Consider the following 20,831-nt stretch of genomic DNA (forward strand, 5'->3'; position numbering starts at 1 on the left):
CGACTGGTCAAATGACAGACACCTTAGAATGTATTTCTCAAGCAGGTATGTACATAGCTGTCTGGGACTGGCTGGTGGGAAAATAGAGCATTATCATCCTAATGCATCAATTACTGCAAGATTTGGGGAGCAAGTTTGATAGATACAGGTAAAGCAGACATGGGTATACTATGAAATTAAATGGGGAGCTTGCATAAATAAAACCTAAGAACCCCCACCACCAAGTCATTTCCGCTTGTCACTGGCAGGTTTGCACCCTCTGTGCTTTGTATCTTCTTATCTATAAAAGGAGGTGCTAGTAGCACCTTCCTCAGTAGGAGTCTTCATGGATTACACATAAAGATCAAAAGGATTTACACACAAAGAGTGGCATAAATTAAGAGCTCAGAAAACATTCATGGCCATAACTAACATCATTTTTATTGTTTTTTATGCTGATTATTTTCTTCCTTAGATACCCTCCTACCTAATCTAGGTAATGCAGGGGATATAAGAACCTCTCTCCTTTCCATGATAGCTCATTGGTCTTCATAGCTGCTTGCATTTAGTTGTTGGTGAAAATTTTTTTTTTTTTTACTTTTTTTTAGTAAGCACTATGCCCAGAGTGAGGCTTGAACTCACAACCCCAAAATGAAGAGTCACATGCTCTACTGACAGCCAGATAGAAACCCCTTTTTTTATTTTTTATTATTTTTAGTAAGTTCTATGCCCAACATGGGGCTTGAACTCAGTGGATGAATATTTAGCTGCAAAAACACGCTTGTTATCGGGGTGCCTAGGTGGCACAGTCGGTTAAGTGTCCCACTCTTGGTTTCGGCTCAGGTCATGATCTCAGGGTCATGAGATCAAGCCCCCTGTGGGGCTCCATGCTCAGCAGAGTCTCCTTGAGATTCTCTCTCCCTCTCCTTCTGCCCCTCCCACCTGTGTGCAAGCACACTCTCTCTACAAATAAATAAATCTTAAAAAAAAAAAAAAAGATGCTTATGAAGCTAATGCGGGGATAGGGGAAGGGGAAGAAAAGAGCTAACTAAGGAACATAGAAGCTACACTAAAGAAGTATGGGGGGAAAAAATAAAGTATAGGGAAAACCAAAAAGAATATTTTTAGTGCCACATTTTTTTCTTTTAAACAGGTAACTGAAAGGATAACCTGTTAGTCACCCTTAGGAAAAATACCAAATTTGGCATGAGTTCACCAGCTGGGTTGAATTCAGGGCCGAGGCCAGTCCCCAACAAATATACAACTGCAGCCAGGTAACCGTGACAGCATGAGGTTCTTTCTGTTCCAAAGCCAAGGAGCCTGGCTCACTTCTCTGAAATTTCTCCAGAAAAATGGCAGCAAGGATCTCAAAGCTCGGCATGGAACAACGTGCAGGCTGATTCCCATGGCACAGGTGCCCACAGAACCTCCACTGTTGCCTGCCCGAGACAAATTAACTGCTGGCTTACACTGGCCAGGGCAGCCATAACCCCTTATGACATCAGAAAGAGAAGAACTCCTAGGCGAACCAGCCTCATAGCTTCAGATGCTGGTCACCCATCCTCTCCAACACTGGGTAACATGATAAGCATCTCACTTCCCTCACAAGCCACTGAAGAGAGGGCTAGTGAATCAGACCCTAAAAGCTTCACAGGAACTGACAGGAATAAAGAGTACAGGAACACAACAGTATAACTATTAAAAAAAAAAAATCTGTTGTTAGTGTGTTTTAGATACATGGGTCAAGAGAACCTATCCTCCTCCTTCGACTGCCTGATTGTTCCTTTCCAGTGTAGACACTGCCACCTAATCCACATACTTTGTCTTTCAAAAATTCCAAATCTCAGAGGCGCCTGGCTGGCTCAGTCGGTAGAGCATGAGACTCTTGATCTCGGGGTTATGGCTTCAAGCCCCACGTTAGATGCAGAGATTACTTAAAAATAAAATCTTTAAGGAAAAAAAATTCCAAACCTCACATCATTCCAGGTTTTCTTGGGCTTTCCTCCACCTGAGGTCCCCAAGCTGTTAGGGAAAGGCAGGGAGACCTCTCCGGAGAAAGCTAGGGGAAGCATCTGAGGCAACTCTAAGAAAAGGTTGCCTGGAGACCAGATGATCTTGAACTTTAGTTGCTTTGGCAACAGTATGGCCCCCTTCTATTGAACCTGTAAGGTTTGGTCTCGGTCACCAAGGGCTCGCAGTGAATTTTCTGATTCAAAATGGAGACTCTTATGCAATCACTGATGCCACCTCTCCCCACAAAATATAATAACTTTATAAATAGACACTTCCTCATGTGGTAGAATTGGAAAGCCAGAGTTTCTACATTTAGAGATCAGAGGCTAAAAAAGGTATTATATAAAGCCTGTACAAATTCAACTATAAAATGGTTCTCTCCTAAATTCAGAACTGTAAGTACAGACAACAGTTAATTCAACATTCAGTTCCCTTCTTCAATAGAAACCTGAGCAGCTCTTTGAACAGATTTACCTGCTCAGTGAGGGTACACTCTGCTGGTAGGTGTCTGCGCTGTTGCTTCCCATGGAATCTGGGCAGAGCAGTGAGTGGTCAAGAAGTGGGAAATAATCCTGCTAGAAAAGAGGGATTGGGGCCTGGACCACACCGTGGCTGATTGGCAGGTCAGCATGATGCATCAGGAAACAACTGAACGGGCCACTAGAGAAGAGAACAGCAGACTTCCCTCTCACATACATTCTGCAAACTCTTCCATCCTTCTCATTCATCACATTTCCTATTCAATAATGAACATGAAAAGTAGCACTTGGGCTCCCTTCAAATCCAAGAGTGCTACATCAATCAGGTGGAACCTCATAAACAAGACACAGCTAAGAACTTTTTAAAAGTATACCAAGGGCATTAAGAATGCGGTATGTTTTATGTACTACTATAGAAAGATAACTACGATGCATAATTAAGTGAAAAAAAGCAAGCCATAGAATAGCAGGAATCACATGATCCCATTCAAGGTGAAAAATACATACATCATATACACATACTTATATAGGCACTTATGTATGACTACAAATTTCTAGAAGTATATACAAGTATTAACAATGGTTGTGAAAAAAAAAAAATGGTTGTGGGCAGCCCCGGTGGGCAGCGCTTTAGCGCAGCCTGCAGCCCAGGGTGTGATCCTGGAGACCCAGGATCGAGTCCCACGTCGGGCTTCCTGCATGGAGCCTGCTTCTCCCTCTGCCTGTGTCTCTGCCTCTCTCTCTCTGAATAAATAAATAAATCTTAAGAAAAAAAAAAAAAAAACAATGGTTGTGATGGTTGTGATGGGGGTGGGGAGAGACCTTAACTTGTACCTTACACATTTCTATACTATTTGAATTGTTTATCGTGAATACATATCGCTTTTATAATTTAAAAAATAACTTTTTAAACATTAAAATAACCAAACACTCAAACACAATTTATGGGAATATCCTTTCAAGAGCCAACTGGCAATACGTTATCAGGAACCTTGAAAGACGGCTGCCTCCTCTGACCTTCTTTGGAGTAACTATTGAGAATATACAGCACTGGGTTAAAAGCACAGACTTGGTAGCCAGACTAGCTGGTTCAAATTCTCCACCACTTACTAGGTAAATCATATTAGGCAAATTAATTGACTTCTCTGTGCCTCCGCATTTTTACCCCATTGAGACAGCACGAGGATTAAGTGAATTCATTACACATGCAGAGCATAGTACACAACATACAGGAAGCATTCCATAAATATCAGTCCAAAACAGTAATAGGACTTGTAATTTACCCTAAAGAAATAGGCAGAATGTGACATTCCTTTAAACACATGGAAAATATAACCAGGCAAAAAGGAAAACCACTACTAAAACAAGTGCAAAATTAACTAAATGTAAAAAAAAATATCCATCCATATAAATGAAAACCATACAGCTACTTTAAAGACATATTTTCATAAAATACTTAATGGTGTGAGAAAAATGCCAGGCTTCAATGTTCCATGAGAAAACCAAAGTATATAGCTGCCTGTACATCCACTATGACCCCAATGTTCTCTTTAAAATAAGTAGCAAAGAATCACTTAACACCACCATGTATTTAGCCATTTTTTACATACTTAATTCGCATTATTTAGCCATTACAAAGAAAGCTGCTATCATATCCTCATAAAGGTCTCCCTGTATTCAGGTGGAAGAGTTTCTCTAAGGCAAATTCCTAGAAATGACACGGCTGGAATATATATTAGGTATATCTTCACCTACACTAGATAATTCTGAATGGCACTTGGAAGTAGTTGTACTGATTTTAATTTCAACTGGCAATCTGTAAGAGTTTACATTGTTTCACATCCTTTTTGACATTTTATTACCAGACTTGTCAGTGTCTGCCCTCATAATGTTGCTGTTTTCATTTGCCTTTCTTTGATTACTAGAGAGTTGAGATTTCTTCATTTGTTCATCACAGTTTTGATTGCCCCTTAGGTGATTTCTCTCTCCATTTCCCCAAAGCCTATAAACTTTTTCCTGACAATATTCCTGTATATTTTATCTAAAATAAATTGAAAGGGGTGCCTGGGTGGCTCAGTTACACATCTGCCTTCAGCTTAGGTCATGGTATCAGGGTCCTGGGATCAAGCCCAGTATCGCACTGGGCTCTCTCCTCAGCAGGGAGTCTGTTTCTGCCCTCTCTCTGTGCCTCTCTAATGTCTCTCACTGTCCCTCAAATAAATAAAATCTTTTAAAAAAGAAAATAAAATGAAATTCATATAGAAAAAAATTACTTCTATCATATTAGAACATATCCCTAGCCTTCAAAGTGTTTTTACTCAGTAAGTTAGTGAGAAATTGGACAAGGCTAGGAATACCAGAGAGATAAAGAAAAAACTGGCAGAAGCAGGAAGCCAAACAAATTATTTTGGCGTTGATAATTTATCTGTTTATGCCCATCCCCACTCTTCTGTTCCAAAAAGAATTCAAGTTTCCTTGTCAAAATAAAGCCAAATTAAATAAATAAATGAAGAAAAGACAGCCATTCTATTATACACTGCTATGAACTATGAACACTTCAATGAGTGTACTTTAACAGCAATAAAACTCTAGTGGATCAATCTGCCTAATGCAGACATCACAAGTGCCTTTCTATTAGAATGATAATTGGAAAATTAACAACTTACAATTTAAAAGGAGATTAAAGGCAAAACAACCAAAAAAGGTAAAACAATTTTTCAAGGCTTTCAGTAAGTTGCAAGAACCCCACAATTCCCTGGGGAGAGCCGAAGACACATGCTTGAACAGTTAACTCCTTCCCATGCACAGAAGCAGCAGGTCCCACACCCCATCTCCACCCCGAAAGACAGAAAACATAGGATCCAGGTGAAAACTCTGTGGACACCAGTGACCAAGAGTCATTACAACTCCAGCTGACCAGGCTCAGTGTATTTACAGAAAACTTATCACCTCATAAGCATAGTGTAACTTTTTTTCTCAAAATCATCTAACAAACTGGCCTGGGGTACGACCTCCAAGTCCCCTCAGGGTAAAATCTCTGAGCACTAATTACTGCTTACAGCACTCAGTGCCCCTGACAGCCTAATTTAAACATTAAGCTGGGTTAGTTTACAGAAAAACCTGAGGAACTGTAGAACCCAGCCACTGGCCTTGTCATTAAAATTTATACAGATCAGATTCACAGCCCTTTGTACACCACAGTATGGATCCAGGCTCTTTTGAAGATGTTTGCAATGCCTGAGTGTAATCTTCCACTGTGACTACCTCTGAGCCACTTCAAGGACACTGGCCAGTACATCTAAGTATACTTTAAGCTCAAATCTAATTAGAAGTATGTGTTTCATGAATTATTCAAATACAATCATTTTTCAGTTTTTTTCCTTAATTTTATCCACTCTATTTAACACTTATTGAACATTTACTAGATACCAGGTACTTAGTTTCTTCAAGTGTGCTGTTCTATTTGATCCTCACTCAATTTCATTAGGAAAATTCTTTTATTATCCCTATTTTACAGATGAAGGATAAAGGTTCGAAGGAGTAATATCATAAGGACAAAGTTATTGTCTACCTTGTCCTCCACCATATTTCCAGCACCTCAAACTATACTGGGCACATAGATGTGCTCTTTTATTTGTTGTATGAATGAACCAACAAACAAAGTTGCCAAAACCAACTCGCTGTAAATGGCAGAACTGGGATTCCCACAGAAGTCTGTCTGACTCCAGAATCCAAGCTTTTAACCATTGTCTTTAGTCCACTGAGGTTGCTAAAACAAAACAGTACAGACTGGATAGCTTCTCAACAACAGAAATATATTTCTCACAAATCTGGAGGCTGGAAGCCTAAGATCTGGACGCCAGCAAGGTCAGGTTCTGCTTTACAGATGGTGCCTCCGCACTGTGTCCTTGCTTGCTGGAAGGGACTAGGGAGCTCTCTGGGGCTTCTTTCCAAGGCCATTAATCTCATTCATGAGGGCTCCATCCTCATGACCCAATCACCTCCCAAAGGCCCACCGGTACCATCACACTGGGCATTAGGGTTTCAACAAATTAATTTTGGGAGGACACAAACATCTGACCTAAAGCAACCAAGATGCAAAGATCACAAACTTTGTTTAAGGGTAACTTTTCATTTTGATATAATTTCAGACTTGTAGAAAAGTTGGAAGAATGATACAAGGAGCTCTCATATACAATTTACCCGATTCACTAATGGTCTACATTGTACCCCATTACAAACCTTTTAAAAACTCAACGGACTAAAAAAAAAAAAAAAAAAAAAAAAAAACTCAACGGACTGAGCAAATCAGCACATCCAAAGTCTGTTCCTGTGTACACCAGAGCCCTCTTCATTTTATGCCAAACCCCTCTCTCCCATCCCTCCCAGCGCTAGGCCCTATCCCCTAGTCCTCAAGGCATCCTCATATCCCTAGTTCCAATCTTGCCAACATTTCCCAGCCTCTCCCCAGGTCCCACATGCCCAGCACTGCCCCAAAGGCTTCCTTCCTGCTCCTCCGTCCTAAGCCTGCAGCCATGGTTAACAGTGTTGTGCACAAACTGCAAAAAAGCAGCAGTATTCCCAGGGATCCCTTTGATGAATTCATTATAAAGAATACTAAAATAAATACATACACAGTAAAGATCAGAGATTATATTGAAGTAAAATCCCTGAAATACTAAAAATAGGCAAAATAGAAACAAAGATATCAAATAAGCAAAAGTACCTAAATAGGATTCCATGTCCAATTATGTGAAATGACAGAAATACATGTTCACTGTGTGTATGTACATATATACATATGTACGTATATACATACACACACGCACTTTTGACACAATCTACTTCAAGAGAATATAACCAAGAAAAATAATGCCAAATACAGAAAGAGCATTTGTGGTATTTAGTTGTGGTATTATTTATAATAGTAAAATTTTACTTATAATCGCTTATCTGACAATTGTAATTTTTGTATGTTTAGACAATGAAATATTGTGTAGCTACCAAAACTACTTATAAAAACCATACAATATAGTAAAGTGTTGCGGCACCGAGTGACTCAGTCAGTTAAGTGTCCGACTCTTGATTTCGGCTCAGGTCATGATCTCAGGGTCATAAAATGGGGCCTTGTATCAGGCTCTATGCTGTGCATGGAGCCTGCTTAAGATTCTCTCTCCCTCTCCTGCCCCTCCCCCACACGCTCTCTCTGAAAAAAAAAAATCATACAGTAAAACGTTTATGATGTTTCACAGAGAAAGGATTACAAGTTTACATCTATAATGTGATGACAAGCCACATGTTTTTTTTTTTTTTTAATGCACAGAACACATACTCTAAGGGCACATAATAAAATGTTAACAGTGGCTATCCCTAGGTGGAGGGCTGTGGTTGGTCCTTGTTTTCAGTGCTGTAATTCTACTGTAGTATCCAACATTTTCTATACTTAACATGTATTCCTAATTAAATCAGAGGATATGAATTTAGACAAACACAATATAAATGGATCACTGAACAAACTGTTCTAAACTTACAATTTTTATTCCCATAATGGTATCAACAACTTTCACATTCCTTTTTGGATCCCTTTTCCCAGCTTTTACCGGGCCAAGGGAATGCTTTGACCAATGTATTGTGCTAAGACAGCAAGATTTCATTGAGACAATCTAGTCAATTCTAAAATGGCAATTTCCAAAAAAAAAAAAAGCAATTTCCAACAACCAGTGATCATTTTTTAACTCATACTTTTCTATTACCCCAGTCTATGCACCCCACCACCACTACCCCTGCCGTTGTTCTAGTGATTTCTTGCCTGTTCACAGCTATTAGTAGGAATAGTAGAGTAACCATATTGCTGTGGGAGTGAAGTGATATTACCTAGCACAGTGATCCCACCTACCCAGATACTTGAGAGGCCTAAGATGCCACTTGATAAAGAAGGGCAACAATCTAACCCCTGAGGGCCTCAGACAGGTTATACAGCATCTGTTGTAGCTGGAGGGTTTGCAGTCCCCCTAGGCGGCAGGGTCTCTGTTACAAAGAAGCAAGCATCAACCATCAGGATGGGGAAACAAATTCTGTGGATCAGCAGGGTGCTTTATAACAGGATTTTACTGTATCATCAAAACAATTTGTTGATACTACTGCTGAGATACACAAGAAAAACAATTTGCCTGATTTTAAAGGACAACGATGGAATGCTTAGGTATGTTTCCCAAAAGACAGGCCTCACATCACTGATGCCTACAAGGTGAATTTTAGGGCACAAGACATGGCTGTAGGTGATACAATGAACAGCATCTAGTTCCAAAGAAGAAATTACTCCTGCTTAGGAACACCTGAGTGGCTCAGAGGTTGAGCATCTGCCTTTGGCTCAGAGTGTGATCCCGGTCCAGGGATCAAGTCCCACATTGGGCTCCTTACCAGGGGCTTGCTTCTCCCTCTGCCTGTGTCTCTGCCTCTTTCTGTGTGTTTCTCATGAATAAATTTTTTTAAATCTTAAAAAAAAAAAATTACTCCTGTTTAAATTCATTTGCAAAATTTCAGATTCTGTTAAAGTCTCAAGTAACAGTATTACCTTTATCTTCTCCAGGACACTTGTTAATCTCCCTCTTAAGTAAAGAAAAAACAAGCCCCAGCCTCAGAACCTTTCACGAATAACAGTCTCTAGAGAGGAAATAATATGTTATTATACTTGTTGAAAGGCAGATTCTTCTTGGTTATAAGGAGCTCTAGAGTAAACCAGCCAGGATTTATACCTGCTGCCACTTAGTAACTGTATGTCACCGAATACTTCACCTCCCTGTGCCTCAGTTTCCTCATCTGCAAAATGAGGATGGTAATAGTAATTAACACACTGAGGTGGTGTAAGGATTTTTTAAAAGATTTTATTTTTAAGTAATCTCTACACTCAACATGAGGCTTGAACCTACAACCCCAAGGTCAGGAGTCACATGCTCTACCAACTGAGCTGGCCAGGCACACTGGTAAGGTAAGGATTAAGTGAACTAATCCATATACAGTCCTCTAAATGTTGGTATATAATAAACAGCAATTATTATTATTGTGTCTCTTTGTTGTTTTTTTGTCTTGGGAAATTTCTACCTGTGATATTTCTATGATTTACGGTGATCACAAAAAATTGCCCTCTAGAATAAATTAATACAGCTTACAAAAAAAAAAAAAAAAACAGTGAGTCCTGTTCAGATAACTTAGGCTCAATACAAGGTCAATTCACCAGGGCTGGGCCATACCATATAGAGACAAATGCTTCTTCCTATTTATCCAAAAGCCTGGTTTTTCTCTGACATGGAGACCTGTCACTTTTTAACTATATAACCCAAGATTTCTCTGTGCCCGTGATCTTAGCAAGATGAGCTCACTCAACAGGTGTGCTAACTCCACTCTTGTGCTTCCTTTCCCTACAACCTCTATTTCCAGCCCCAGCTTCCAATCCCTGGCACCAACAAAAGGGGAGCTGAGTGTTCTCACTACCCACAAGTACCCCAATGAGAAGCACTTGGGACAGGAGCCAACTGACCTTCAGGGCTTTGAAGATGACCCCTGGGTGCCGGGGAGAACGGGTGGTGTTGTTCTCTAGCTGCTGCTCCAAAGCACGTCGAAGCCCAGAGAAGTCAGTGGGAGGGTTGTAAGTCCTCGTTCCCTTGTAGTGGATGGAACTGAAGGCTTCAGGGAAGCGGCCCAGCTTCCGGAACCGGTCCTGGATGAGCTTTTCTGGCACCTCTGAGGGGTGATCTGGACAAGGAAACAGGTATGTGAACGATGGTCTTTCTTTAAAAAAAAAAATCTGCCTTGCATTTTAAAAATATGTAGCCTGAGTCTCTATATAAATAGGCATAAACAGGCAGAACTAATCTATGCTGTTAAAACTCAGGTCACCCTTGCCTAGAACGGAGCGTGAGCAGGGCTTCCCCATGAAGTGAGTATTGGCAGGTCATTTTCTGGTACTGATTTCAAGGGTACATCCAGACTATGAAATTTATCACAATAATACACTTTTGATATGATGTACACTTTTCTATATGTACATTATACTTCAAGGGAAAGCCATTTTTAAATCTGCTCATTGTAAAAAAGAAATTCAAACATGTCAAAGCATAAAAGAAATATATTTCTTCTGCCCCTCCTACTTCTTTTTCCTACATATGTTATCAACACATATACACAACTTGCTTGTATCACTTAATTACGTACTGTAAGTACCTGTTCTCTTCATGATAAACTCTAGAAAATTTCCTTATTCTCTTTCATAGCTACATAGTCCTCCATCCTATGGATGTATTTAACCAGTCACCTGCTAATGAACATTTAAAATACACAAAAATTTTAAACACGCTGATCTTATGCTGGTCAAGCTATAGACAAACTGCCAGAGTATCTGAGAGTAGTTTCACCAATATTTATCCAGAAATTTGTAGAGTGGTAGTACAAATGAATTCAATAAATATTTTGGAGATATATGTTACAAGGACTTTTTAATTTCCTTTAATATTTTAACAACAAAATCACTCCAATTAATACTGGAGGTATGGCCTTACTCAAATTTAAAGATACAGTCATCAAAAAGTAGCCAAACTCTGTAATTCATCCCTAAATCTATCTCCTCCTGAACTTTTCCTGTGGCAGTGGACTTTTCAAGGTGCTGGCTTGGTCACCCTCACTCCCTCCCAACATCACCTCACACCTTGTCCCTGGACATAAAATCACTGCTCCAAAATGATTATAGGAGCTTGGTTCTACTCATCTGAAAAACACAGAATTCTTTGCCTACTAACTCCCACCTAGAATCCTCTGTCCAAAAAAAGAAGAGGATCAAATAAAATCAGAAAGTGGGGGGCATCTGGGTGCCTCCGTGGTGAGCATCTGCCTTTGTTTCAGGTTATGATCCTGGGGTCCTAGGATGAAGCCCCACATCGGGCTCCCCACAGGGAGGCTGCTTCTCCCTCTACCTATGTCTCTGCCTCTCTCTGTCTTTCATGAATAAATTCTGTAGAAATAATACAAATAAAATAAAATAAAAAAGAAAGTCAGAAAGTGGGACACCCAGATGGCTCAGTTGTTTTGAGCGTTCAATTCTTGATTTCAGCTCAGCTCATGATCTCGGGGTGGTGAGATCAAGCCCCACATGGAGCCCCCTGATGGGTGTGGACCTGCTTAAGATGGTCTCTCTTCCTCTCCCTCTGCCTCTCCCCACTGCTCACTCTCAGCTAAAAAAAAAAAAAAAAAAATTAAAATTAAATAAAATCAAAGTCTATGAGACAAAAAACTCAAATTATCAATTTGCCCACAATCCTGGTACCTCTCTATCCTGCATAAAGTCCGGCTGCCTTGGTTCCATCTCCAGGTTTCAAGAAGGAGCAACAGTATTCCAGAAAGAGCTCTCGATTTATGAGTTAGGAAACCCTATTTTGAACCCCAATTTTGCAACTTACTAGCTGGAAACCTCTTGTTATATAACTCAAGTTCTCTGAGTTTAGCTTCTTCATCTGTAAAATGGGCTGCTACCAACTGAGCCAAATAACAAGGATGCAGTAAAGTTAGCACTGCTTTTTTAAATTTTTTTATTTTTTATTTTAATTTTTTTTTGCACTGCTTTTTTTTTTTTAAGATTTTATTTATTATTCATGACAGACAGACAGAAAGAGAGAGCCAGAGGCACAGGGAGAGGGAGAAGCAGGCTCCATGCAGGGAGCCTGATGTGGGACTCGATCCCAGGACTCCAGGATCAGGCCCTGGGCCGAAGGCAGGCACCAAACCGCTGAGCCACCCAGGAATCCCCCCGCACTGCTTTTTTTTAAAACAATACATGGTACAAAGCAAAACATGGTACAAAGCAAAAAAAAAAAAAAAAGTTATTTGTGAAGGGCTGGTTATTTCAAAATCCTGAACAAGAGGGGCGCCTGCATAGCTCAGTCAGTTAAGCATCTGTCTTCAGCCCAAGTCATGGTCCAGGGTCTTAGGATCAAACCCTACACTGGGTTCCATGCTCAGCGGGGAACTTGCTTCTCCCTCTTTCAAATAAATAAATAAAATCTTTAAAAAAAAAAATCCTAAACAAGAAATTAAACCCACCTCTTACCAAAGCTGTAAAAATCAAAAGCAGCATAAAAATTCAGATCATGGGAGGCACCCCAAAATCGGCATTTCCAGCCTTCTCTCCTAACCTCAGAATCACTTGCTAAGGACCCTTAGCTAGAACATTTAGATTTCTCATCTTCCTGCTAGACCCAGGTCCTTCTGATCCTAATGCTTTAATATGGCCCCCGTCTCTCCACTTTCCCTCCTGTGCCACTGCCCTGGCTCAACACCTATCATTTCTCCTCTAGCACCATGGTAATGTCCTGGCTGGTCTCCCTGCCTCCCTGCCTCCAGGCATGCCTCTACAGTTCATCCTGCAAAAGGCTGTTGTGTGATCTTTGGAAAATATAGATCTGTATAACTCCCTGCTTAAATTCCTTCAGGGGCTCCTATCATATCTAACAACTGAGTCAAGGCAATCCACGATCTGACCCCCAAGTATCTCCGCCATTCCCTCTCACACAGTCTGTGCTTCAGACACAGTGAGAGCCTCTTTATTTATTCATCCAACAAACCTCTGAGTGTCAAGCACTCACTCATCTAGGCTCTTCAGATAGTGGTGGATTAAGACAGACAAGGTTCCTGCCTTCCTGGAGTTTCTTGTTGTAATGGGAGACAAACAAAAACAAGCAAGCAAACATATGGGATGATTTCAGATAGTGATCAGGGCCCTGATGCAAATGAACAGAGTGATGCAGTAAGAGTGTAAAGTTGGGTGCAGGAAGGACCACTCTACAGGGGACAGTCGGCCAAGGCTCCCAGGGGGTGGGAGCTGAGTCGAATCTGAAGCATGGCTTATTGAGTAAACGGTGTTCCAGGCAGAGTAGCATATGCAAAGGTGCCAACACAGAAAAGGCCGCTGTGGCTACCAGAGGGAGTGTACACACACATCATGTGTGCACACACACGTGCATGGTGGGGGCACATGGTAGGCGGCAGGAGAGAAAACCAGAGAAGGAGTTCAGAGACACAGACAGGACTCAGAGTAAGGACATCATGATGAGTTTGTAGTGAAAGCCACTGGCGCCTTGTAAGCAGAAGAATAACATGATCTAAATTATAAATAAAGCTTGTGGAAAGATCACCAGGATGCTGTGTGGCACACACACTGAGGGGCTGAAAGGGAACTTGGGAGACTCTTGTAGAACAACCTGCAGTTTCCTGGACACAATCCACACTCCTTCAAGCCACCAGGGGTTTGTGCTTTCCGGAGCAGATTTCCTCCCCTGCCCTACCAACCCACATGTCAAGGCTCAAACACCACCTCTTTCCCAGATCCCCTAGGAGGTGTGAAGAGCCCCTGTGCTGTACTCCCACACCTCCAGGACCTACATCGCTACAGAAAAGAGCACACGTGGTCTCCCCAACTGGGCTGTGGGCTACTCGTGGATGAGAATTGCCTCAGTGCCCCAGTGCTCAGCATGTGGCATTGTGCACTTGAACTCTTCTAACTGACGGGGCGCCTGGGGGCTCAGTCGGTTAAGTGTCCAACTCTGCATTTTGGCTCAAGTCAGGATCTCAGGGTTGTGAGATTGCGTCCTGTGTTTGCGCTGGGCATGCAGTCTGCTTCAGATTCTCTCTCTCCCTCTGCCCCTCCCCTACTCTCTAAAAAAATAAAAGAAAGGAAGAAAACAATCTCTGTTGCCTGAATGAACAGGTAAATGGGGGATCCCTGGGTGGCGCAGCGGTTTGGCGCCTGCCTTTGGCCCAGGGCTCGATCCTGGAGACCCGGGATCGAATCCCACGTCGGGCTCCCGGTGCATGGAGCCTGCTTCTCCCTCTGCCTGTGTCTCTGCGCCTCTCTCTCTCTCTCTGTGACTATCATAAATAAATAAAAATTTAAAAAAAAAAAAAAAAACAGGTAAATGGTCCAACTGTGTTAGGAGCTGACCCTACTGTCCCCACCTGTGTCCAATTACTTGTTGTACCTGCTGCCTCATCCTCCCTCAGGTCATGATTTTGCTTCCTACTTCTCTAAGGTAAGAGAAACAATAGGACAGCTCTCACACACATACTGTATCCACCAATCACCTGCAACTGCGTCCATATAGTGTTTCTCTCCTGTGTTTATGGAGGGACTGGCTATGTTTCTAAGGCCAACCACCCCTGTGAGGCTCACTCCAACTGCTCTGCTCTTTCCATCTGCATCGTTCCCTACCTCGTGAAGCATTCCACGAGGAAAAAATATCTGCAATACCTCACAACTTCAATTTAAAGATGGGAAAATCCCTTGAAATCCCACATTAACCTCCAGCTATCATCTCATTTGTCTGTTTCCCTTTATAATAGAACTTTTGGAAAGAGTGGAATATTACACAACCTTAATTCTTCTCCTATTCTCTCTTGAACCTACTCTGAGCAGGCTTTCATGCCCACCACCCCTGGAAAACAGGTCTTACCAGATCACCAAGGATCTCTCTATTGCCTAAGGTAATCAGTAATCCCCAATCCTCATCCTGACCAGAAGCAGATTTTGACATAGTTGCTCACTCCACCTTTCTTCAAACACTCCCTCCCATCCTGCCCAGGCAGAAATTCTGCTGGGCAATCCACCTCCACCAAGTTAGTGCTACAGCCCAACGGCTGCCTCCTCACACCCACAAAGGTCAACCTGGGACACAGCCCTCTGTCTACTCACCAGAGCCCAGCAGCTGAGTGTGAACAGTCTCATGGAAAATGATAACAGCAGGGCCCAGGGTGGACAAGGGGACATCCAGGCCACAGCGGGCAGTGGTAGCCTTGAGCTCCTTGGTGAAGTGCTTCAGATAAGCTTCTGAGGCGTCCCCAAGGAACTTGAAGAGGTCATTATGCAGCCGGTCTGCATGAGTTCGATAGATGACAAGATCTGAGATGGCCAGGACCTTCAGCAGCAGTCGAGTTCTCTGGCTGAGATTCACTGTAGCCCCCAAGAGCCCCTCTGTGTCTATCACTGCTACTTTGTGGACTGGGTCATATGCTGCCCACACCCCCACGGTGCAGGACTCCTGGGCAGGGGAAGTTTTAAAGACTTCACGGCCATAAAAGAAAGTGTGGTTTAGAGTATGAGACTTTCCATCACCAGTATTTCCAAAAATGGAAACCACCTTCAAATGCTGATCAGGTTTACAGTCCAATTTCCTAATAAAGTCCTCTTCATTTGTTACCTTCAAAAAAAAAAAAAAAAAAGAAAAAGAAAAAAGAAAAGAAATATAAACTGCATAATAGAGAACTTGCAAGAACAATAAATGCTTCCCAAGGTCAAGATCCTAGACTAAACTGTCAACGTGGCAAAGAAAAGAAGCCCCAGGATGATAGGCTCCCACCCAGCCTTTCCCCCAGCAAACAGCTAAGAGGAACTTCCAAAGCTTCAGGCGGCACAATTTAGTGCTCACAAAAGAGCTACAACTATAAAACTCTTGGAAGATGACATAGGAGTGGTGTGCCTCGGTGGCTTTGTCAGTTAAGCATCTGCCTTCGGCTCAGGTCATGACCTCAGGGTCCTGGAATTGAGTCCCAAATCTAGCTCCCCACTCGCCAGGGAGTCTGCTTCTCCTTCTCTCTCTGCCCCTCCCTCCTCTCGTGCTCCCTCTCTCTTTTTCTCTCTCAAATAAATTAAACTTAAAAAAAAAAAAAAAGACAACATAGGAGCAAATCTATGTGACCTTGGATTAGGTAGGCAATGGCTTCTTGGATATGATACCAAAAGCAATACAACATAAGAATTAAACAAAATGGACTTCATCAAAATTAAAAACTTATATTCTGCAAAGGATACCAACAAGACAGCGAAAACAAAGCCCAAAGAATGGAAGAAAGTATTTGTGAATCATTTATCTGATAAGGGTCTAAGTAGTCCAGAATACATAAAGAACTCTTTTGGGGGTCCCTGGGTGGCTCAGTGGTTTAGTGCCTGCCTTCGGCCCAGAAGCATGATCCTGAAGTCCTGGGACCAAGTCCCACATCAGGCTCCCTGCGTGGAGCCTGCCTCTTTCTCTCTGTGTCTCTCATGAATAAATAAATAAAATCTTTAAAAAAAAAAATAATAACTCCTAACTCAACAAGGAAAAAAAAAACTTGTTAAATATTAAGCCAAAAATTTGAATAGACATTTTTCCAAAAATTTACAAATGGCCAATAAGCACATGAAAAAATATCACCACAGTTATTAAGGAAATGTGAATTAAAACCACAATGAGGGGGTGCCTGGATGGCTCAGTCAGCTAAGCCAGGTTTCAGCTCAGGTTATGATCTCAGGATCCTGGGATCAAGACCCAAGTCAGGCTCCATGCTCAGTATAGAGTATACATAAGATTCTCTCTCTCCCTCTCCCTCTGCCCCTCCCACTTGTGCATTCTCTATCTCTCTCTCAAATAAATAAAATCTTAAAAATAGGGGTGCCTGGGTGGCTCAGTGGTTGAGCGTCTGCCTTTGGTTCAGGTCATGATCCCAGGGTCCTGGGATCGAGTCCCACATGGGCCTCCCTGCAGGGAGCCTACTTCTCCTTCTGCCTGTATCTCTGCCTCTCTCTCTGTATCTCTCATTAGATAGATAGATAGATAGATAGATAGATAGATAGATAGATAGATAGATAAATAAATAAATAAATAAATAAATAAATAAATAAATAAATAAATTTCGCATAGCTATTTGGGGTGCTTGCCTGGCTCAGTTAAGTGTGCGACTCGATCTCAGGGTTGTGTGTTCGAGCCTCACGCTGGAAGGAGAGATTATTTAAATAAATAAACTTTAAAAAAATAAATAGGGATGTCTGGGTGACTCGGTCAGTTAAGCATCTGCCTTCAGCTCATGTCATGATCCCAGGTCCTGGGACTAAACCCCACATCAGGGTCTCTACTCAGTGAGCAGTCTGCTTCTCACTCTCCCTTTGCCCTTACCCTCTGCTCATGCTCTCTTTCTCTGAAACAAATAAAATAAAATCTTTAAAAATAATAATTTAAAAATTTTTAAAAAATGATAAGTGTTAGTGAGAATATGAAGAAACTGCAATGCTCATGCATTGCTGAGTGTGTAAAAGGACACAGCCACTCTGGAAAACAGTACGGCAGCTTCTCAATAAGTTAAACATGGAGTTACCACATATCTCAGTAATTTCACTCCTTGGTATGTATCCTAGAGAACGAAAAACATATCATATATCCACCCAAAACTTGAACGCAAATGTTCATGGCAGCAAGATCCGTAATAGCCAAAAGGTGGAAACAACTCACATGTCCATCAACTGATGAAAGGATAAACAAAATGTGGTGTTTCCATACACAGGAGTATTGTTCAACCATAAAAAGAAATGCAGTACGTTACATGCCACAACGTGGACACACCTTGAAAGTATCATGCTAAGTGAAAGAAACCAGACACAAAATACTGCATATTCTATGATCTCATTTATATGAAATATCCACAACAGGCAGATAGATAGATTTACAGTAATAGAAAGCCTGTTAGGGGGCAGCCCAGGTGGCTCAGCGGTTTAGTGCTGCCTTCAGCCCAGGGCCTGATCCTGGGGACCCAGGATAGAGTCCCACGTTGGGCTCCCTGTGTAGGGCCTGCTTCTCCCTCTGCCTGTGTCTCTGCCTCTCTCTCTCTCTCTCTCTCTCTCTGTGTCTCTCATGAATGAATAAAATCTTAAAAAAAAAAAAAAAAGAAAGCCTGTTAGGAGTTACCAACATCTGGGGGAAAGAGAGACTAGGGAGTGACTACTAATAGATATGAGGCTTTTATTTGGGTTGATAAAAATGTTCTGGAATAGTCTAAGGGTTCCACAACTTTATGGATATACTAAAAACACTGAATTGCCCACTCTAATGGGGTGAAATATATGGTATATAAATTACATCTCAATGAAGTTGTTATTTAAAAAAAGGAGGGGGGACACCTGGGAGGCTCAGTTGAGTGTCTGATTTGATTTCAGCTCAAGTCATGATCTCAGAGTTGTGAGATTGAGCCCATCAGGCTCTGCGCTAGGCATGGAATCTACTTGAGTCTCTCTCCCTCTGCTTCCCCCTGTCCCCCACCTATGTGAGTTCACATTCTGTCTCTCAAAATAAGTAAATAAAATATTTTTTTAAAAAAACATGGCTCGGGGGCAGCCTGGGTGGCTCAGCAGTTTAGCACCTGCCTTTGGCCCAGGGCATGATCTTGGAGACTCGGGATCGAGTCCCACATCGAGCTCCCTGCATGGGGCCTGCTTCTCTGTCTGCCTGTGTCTCTGCTTCTCTTTCTCTCTCTCGGTGTCTCTCATAAATAAATAAATAAAATCTTTTTTTAAAAAGTTTAAAAAATAAAAAAACATGGCTTGGAAAGCCCGGGTGGCTCAGCAGTTGAGCATCTGTCTTTGGCTCGGGGTGTGATCCCAAATCCCGGCATCGAGTCCTGCATCAAGCTTCCTGGAGCCTGCTTCTCCCTCTGCCTATGTCTCTGCCTCTCTCGCTACGTCTCTCATGAATAAATAACAATCTTAAAAAAAAAAGAAATGGCTCCATCAGGTCTTTGTTTCCAAGACAACCAAGAAGGAATAATGGTCATGCCAAAAAGGGCCACGGCCACATGCAACCTATTTGCTGCACCAACTGTACCTGCTGTGTGCCCAAGGGCGAGAACATTACGTTTGTTATTTGGAACATTGCACAGGCCATTGCCGTCAGGGACATTTCCAAGGCAAGTGTCTTCGACACCCATGTGTTTCCCAAGCTGTATGTAAAACATACAGTAAGGTAGTCAGGAATCATTCTCATGAAGCATTAGAGAACCAAACACCCCACACCACCCCGATTTAGACCTGTGGGTGCTTATCCCACATTGTCCACAAAAGCCCATGTAAGGAGCTAAATCCTTAAGGACTGAAGAAAAGCTGTTCTCCAGAAAAAATATATAAAATGGAGATTATACTAAAAAATGCATTGGTCAAACTTCATCCATCCGTAATTCCTCTGTGTCCCAGACTGAACCCCCTTGAAAGATGCTCAGGGCCGCTAATCTTAGAATATAGAACCCCACAGCCAAAGCTCCTAATCCAAACAGGCAAATGTTCTACTCCACCAAGGAGTGATGAATCTCTACACCTAATAACCTCCAGCCACAAGAGAAAACATGACTTCCTGATTCCCAAGAGTCTGCTGGTTTATTAAAGAGTAGTTAGAGAAAAGTAGACAGACCATGAGTATAATATAAGCCATCATTTTCCACAACCTCATCAAGATAATAAACTACTCATGATCCTATTAATCATATCACTGTTACATTATTAATGGCCTTCATGTTAATGACAATGCTAATAATTTACCCAAGGCAATGACAGCGCCTTTGCTAGATCCATGAGGGCAGAACTGTGTCTACTTTATCTTTCCACCCCCAGCATTTAGAACACAACCTGGAATATAAGAAAAGCTCAATATTTCGTTACTGAATGAATGAATGTCATGCATGTTGCCTAATCACTTTTGTCCACCCTGTATCCTCCATAGGGTTTAATTTTTTTTTTTTTTTTAATGATAGTCACACACAGAGAGAGAGAGAGAGAGAGGCAGAGACATAGGCAGAGGGAGAAGCAGGCTCCATGCACCGGGAGCCCAACGTGGGATTCAATCCCGGGTCTCCAGGATCGCGCCCCTGGGCCAAAGGCAGGCGCTAAACCGCTGTGCCACCCAGGGATCCCCTCCATAGGGTTTAACACACAGCAGCATTCAATAAACCCGGTGATGTGCTCATGGAACAAGAAGTTACACAAAACAGCCCATTTTGGACTGATGTCACTCACTGGTCCCAAACAGCTAGGTTACTCGCAAGAGAAAAAGAACAAAAGCTCCATAAAGCTCTACTGGCAAGGAGTCAGATAAGGTCAGAGTGGCCAGCTGTGAGAGCCAGCACCTTCTCACACAGTCGTGGGGAAGAGGACTGGGCCTAGGGACTTTCTCCCCTTGGAAATCTACCCTGCCGTGACTCTGTTATTGCACAGAGCAACGACTGCTCTCCAGGGCATTTAATGGGGGCACCTGAAAAAGGGGCATGCAGAAGCCTCTCAGTACACAGTTAAATGTCTCAGGATTCACAGTGAGTACCCTCCAAGTGATGTACATAATAAAGAAACAACTCATTCAGGATGAAAATAAAACTCCCTGTCAGCAGGTGGGAGTTTTATTTTGGCACCCAGTGTCCCAGGGTATGTTAAACATACATGTTCATGTGGTAGGCACATGCATCTTAGTCCAGTAAAAGGAGCTCAAAGCCCTCAGGCTGGTTTTTCTACTGACAAGCCTTGGATAATCATTT

General features: G+C 42.1%; 1 protein-coding gene across 5 annotated transcripts in view; it reads right to left on the bottom strand.

The window, feature by feature from the left end:
• The window catches only part of ZFYVE1 (zinc finger FYVE-type containing 1), a 54,595-nt gene that overhangs the window by 12,779 nt on the left and 20,985 nt on the right, over positions 1-20,831 (bottom strand). For 2 of the 5 annotated variants that reach the window (XM_049113672.1, XM_049113673.1), the window contains exons 3-4: positions 15,205-15,709; positions 10,009-10,223 (exon numbers count right to left, since the gene is read on the bottom strand). In XM_049113672.1, coding sequence (XP_048969629.1) covers positions 10,009-10,223; positions 15,205-15,709 — 720 coding nt within the window. Of the gene's footprint in view, positions 1-1,175; positions 1,452-1,950; positions 2,107-10,008; positions 10,224-15,204; positions 15,710-20,831 lie in introns of those variants that run through there. The other 3 variants (XM_049113676.1, XM_049113674.1, XM_049113675.1) reach the window with 3 other exon arrangements.

The sequence above is a fragment of the Canis lupus genome, chromosome 8, assembly GCF_003254725.2.
Source record: "Canis lupus dingo isolate Sandy chromosome 8, ASM325472v2, whole genome shotgun sequence".
NCBI lineage: Eukaryota > Metazoa > Chordata > Mammalia > Carnivora > Canidae > Canis > Canis lupus.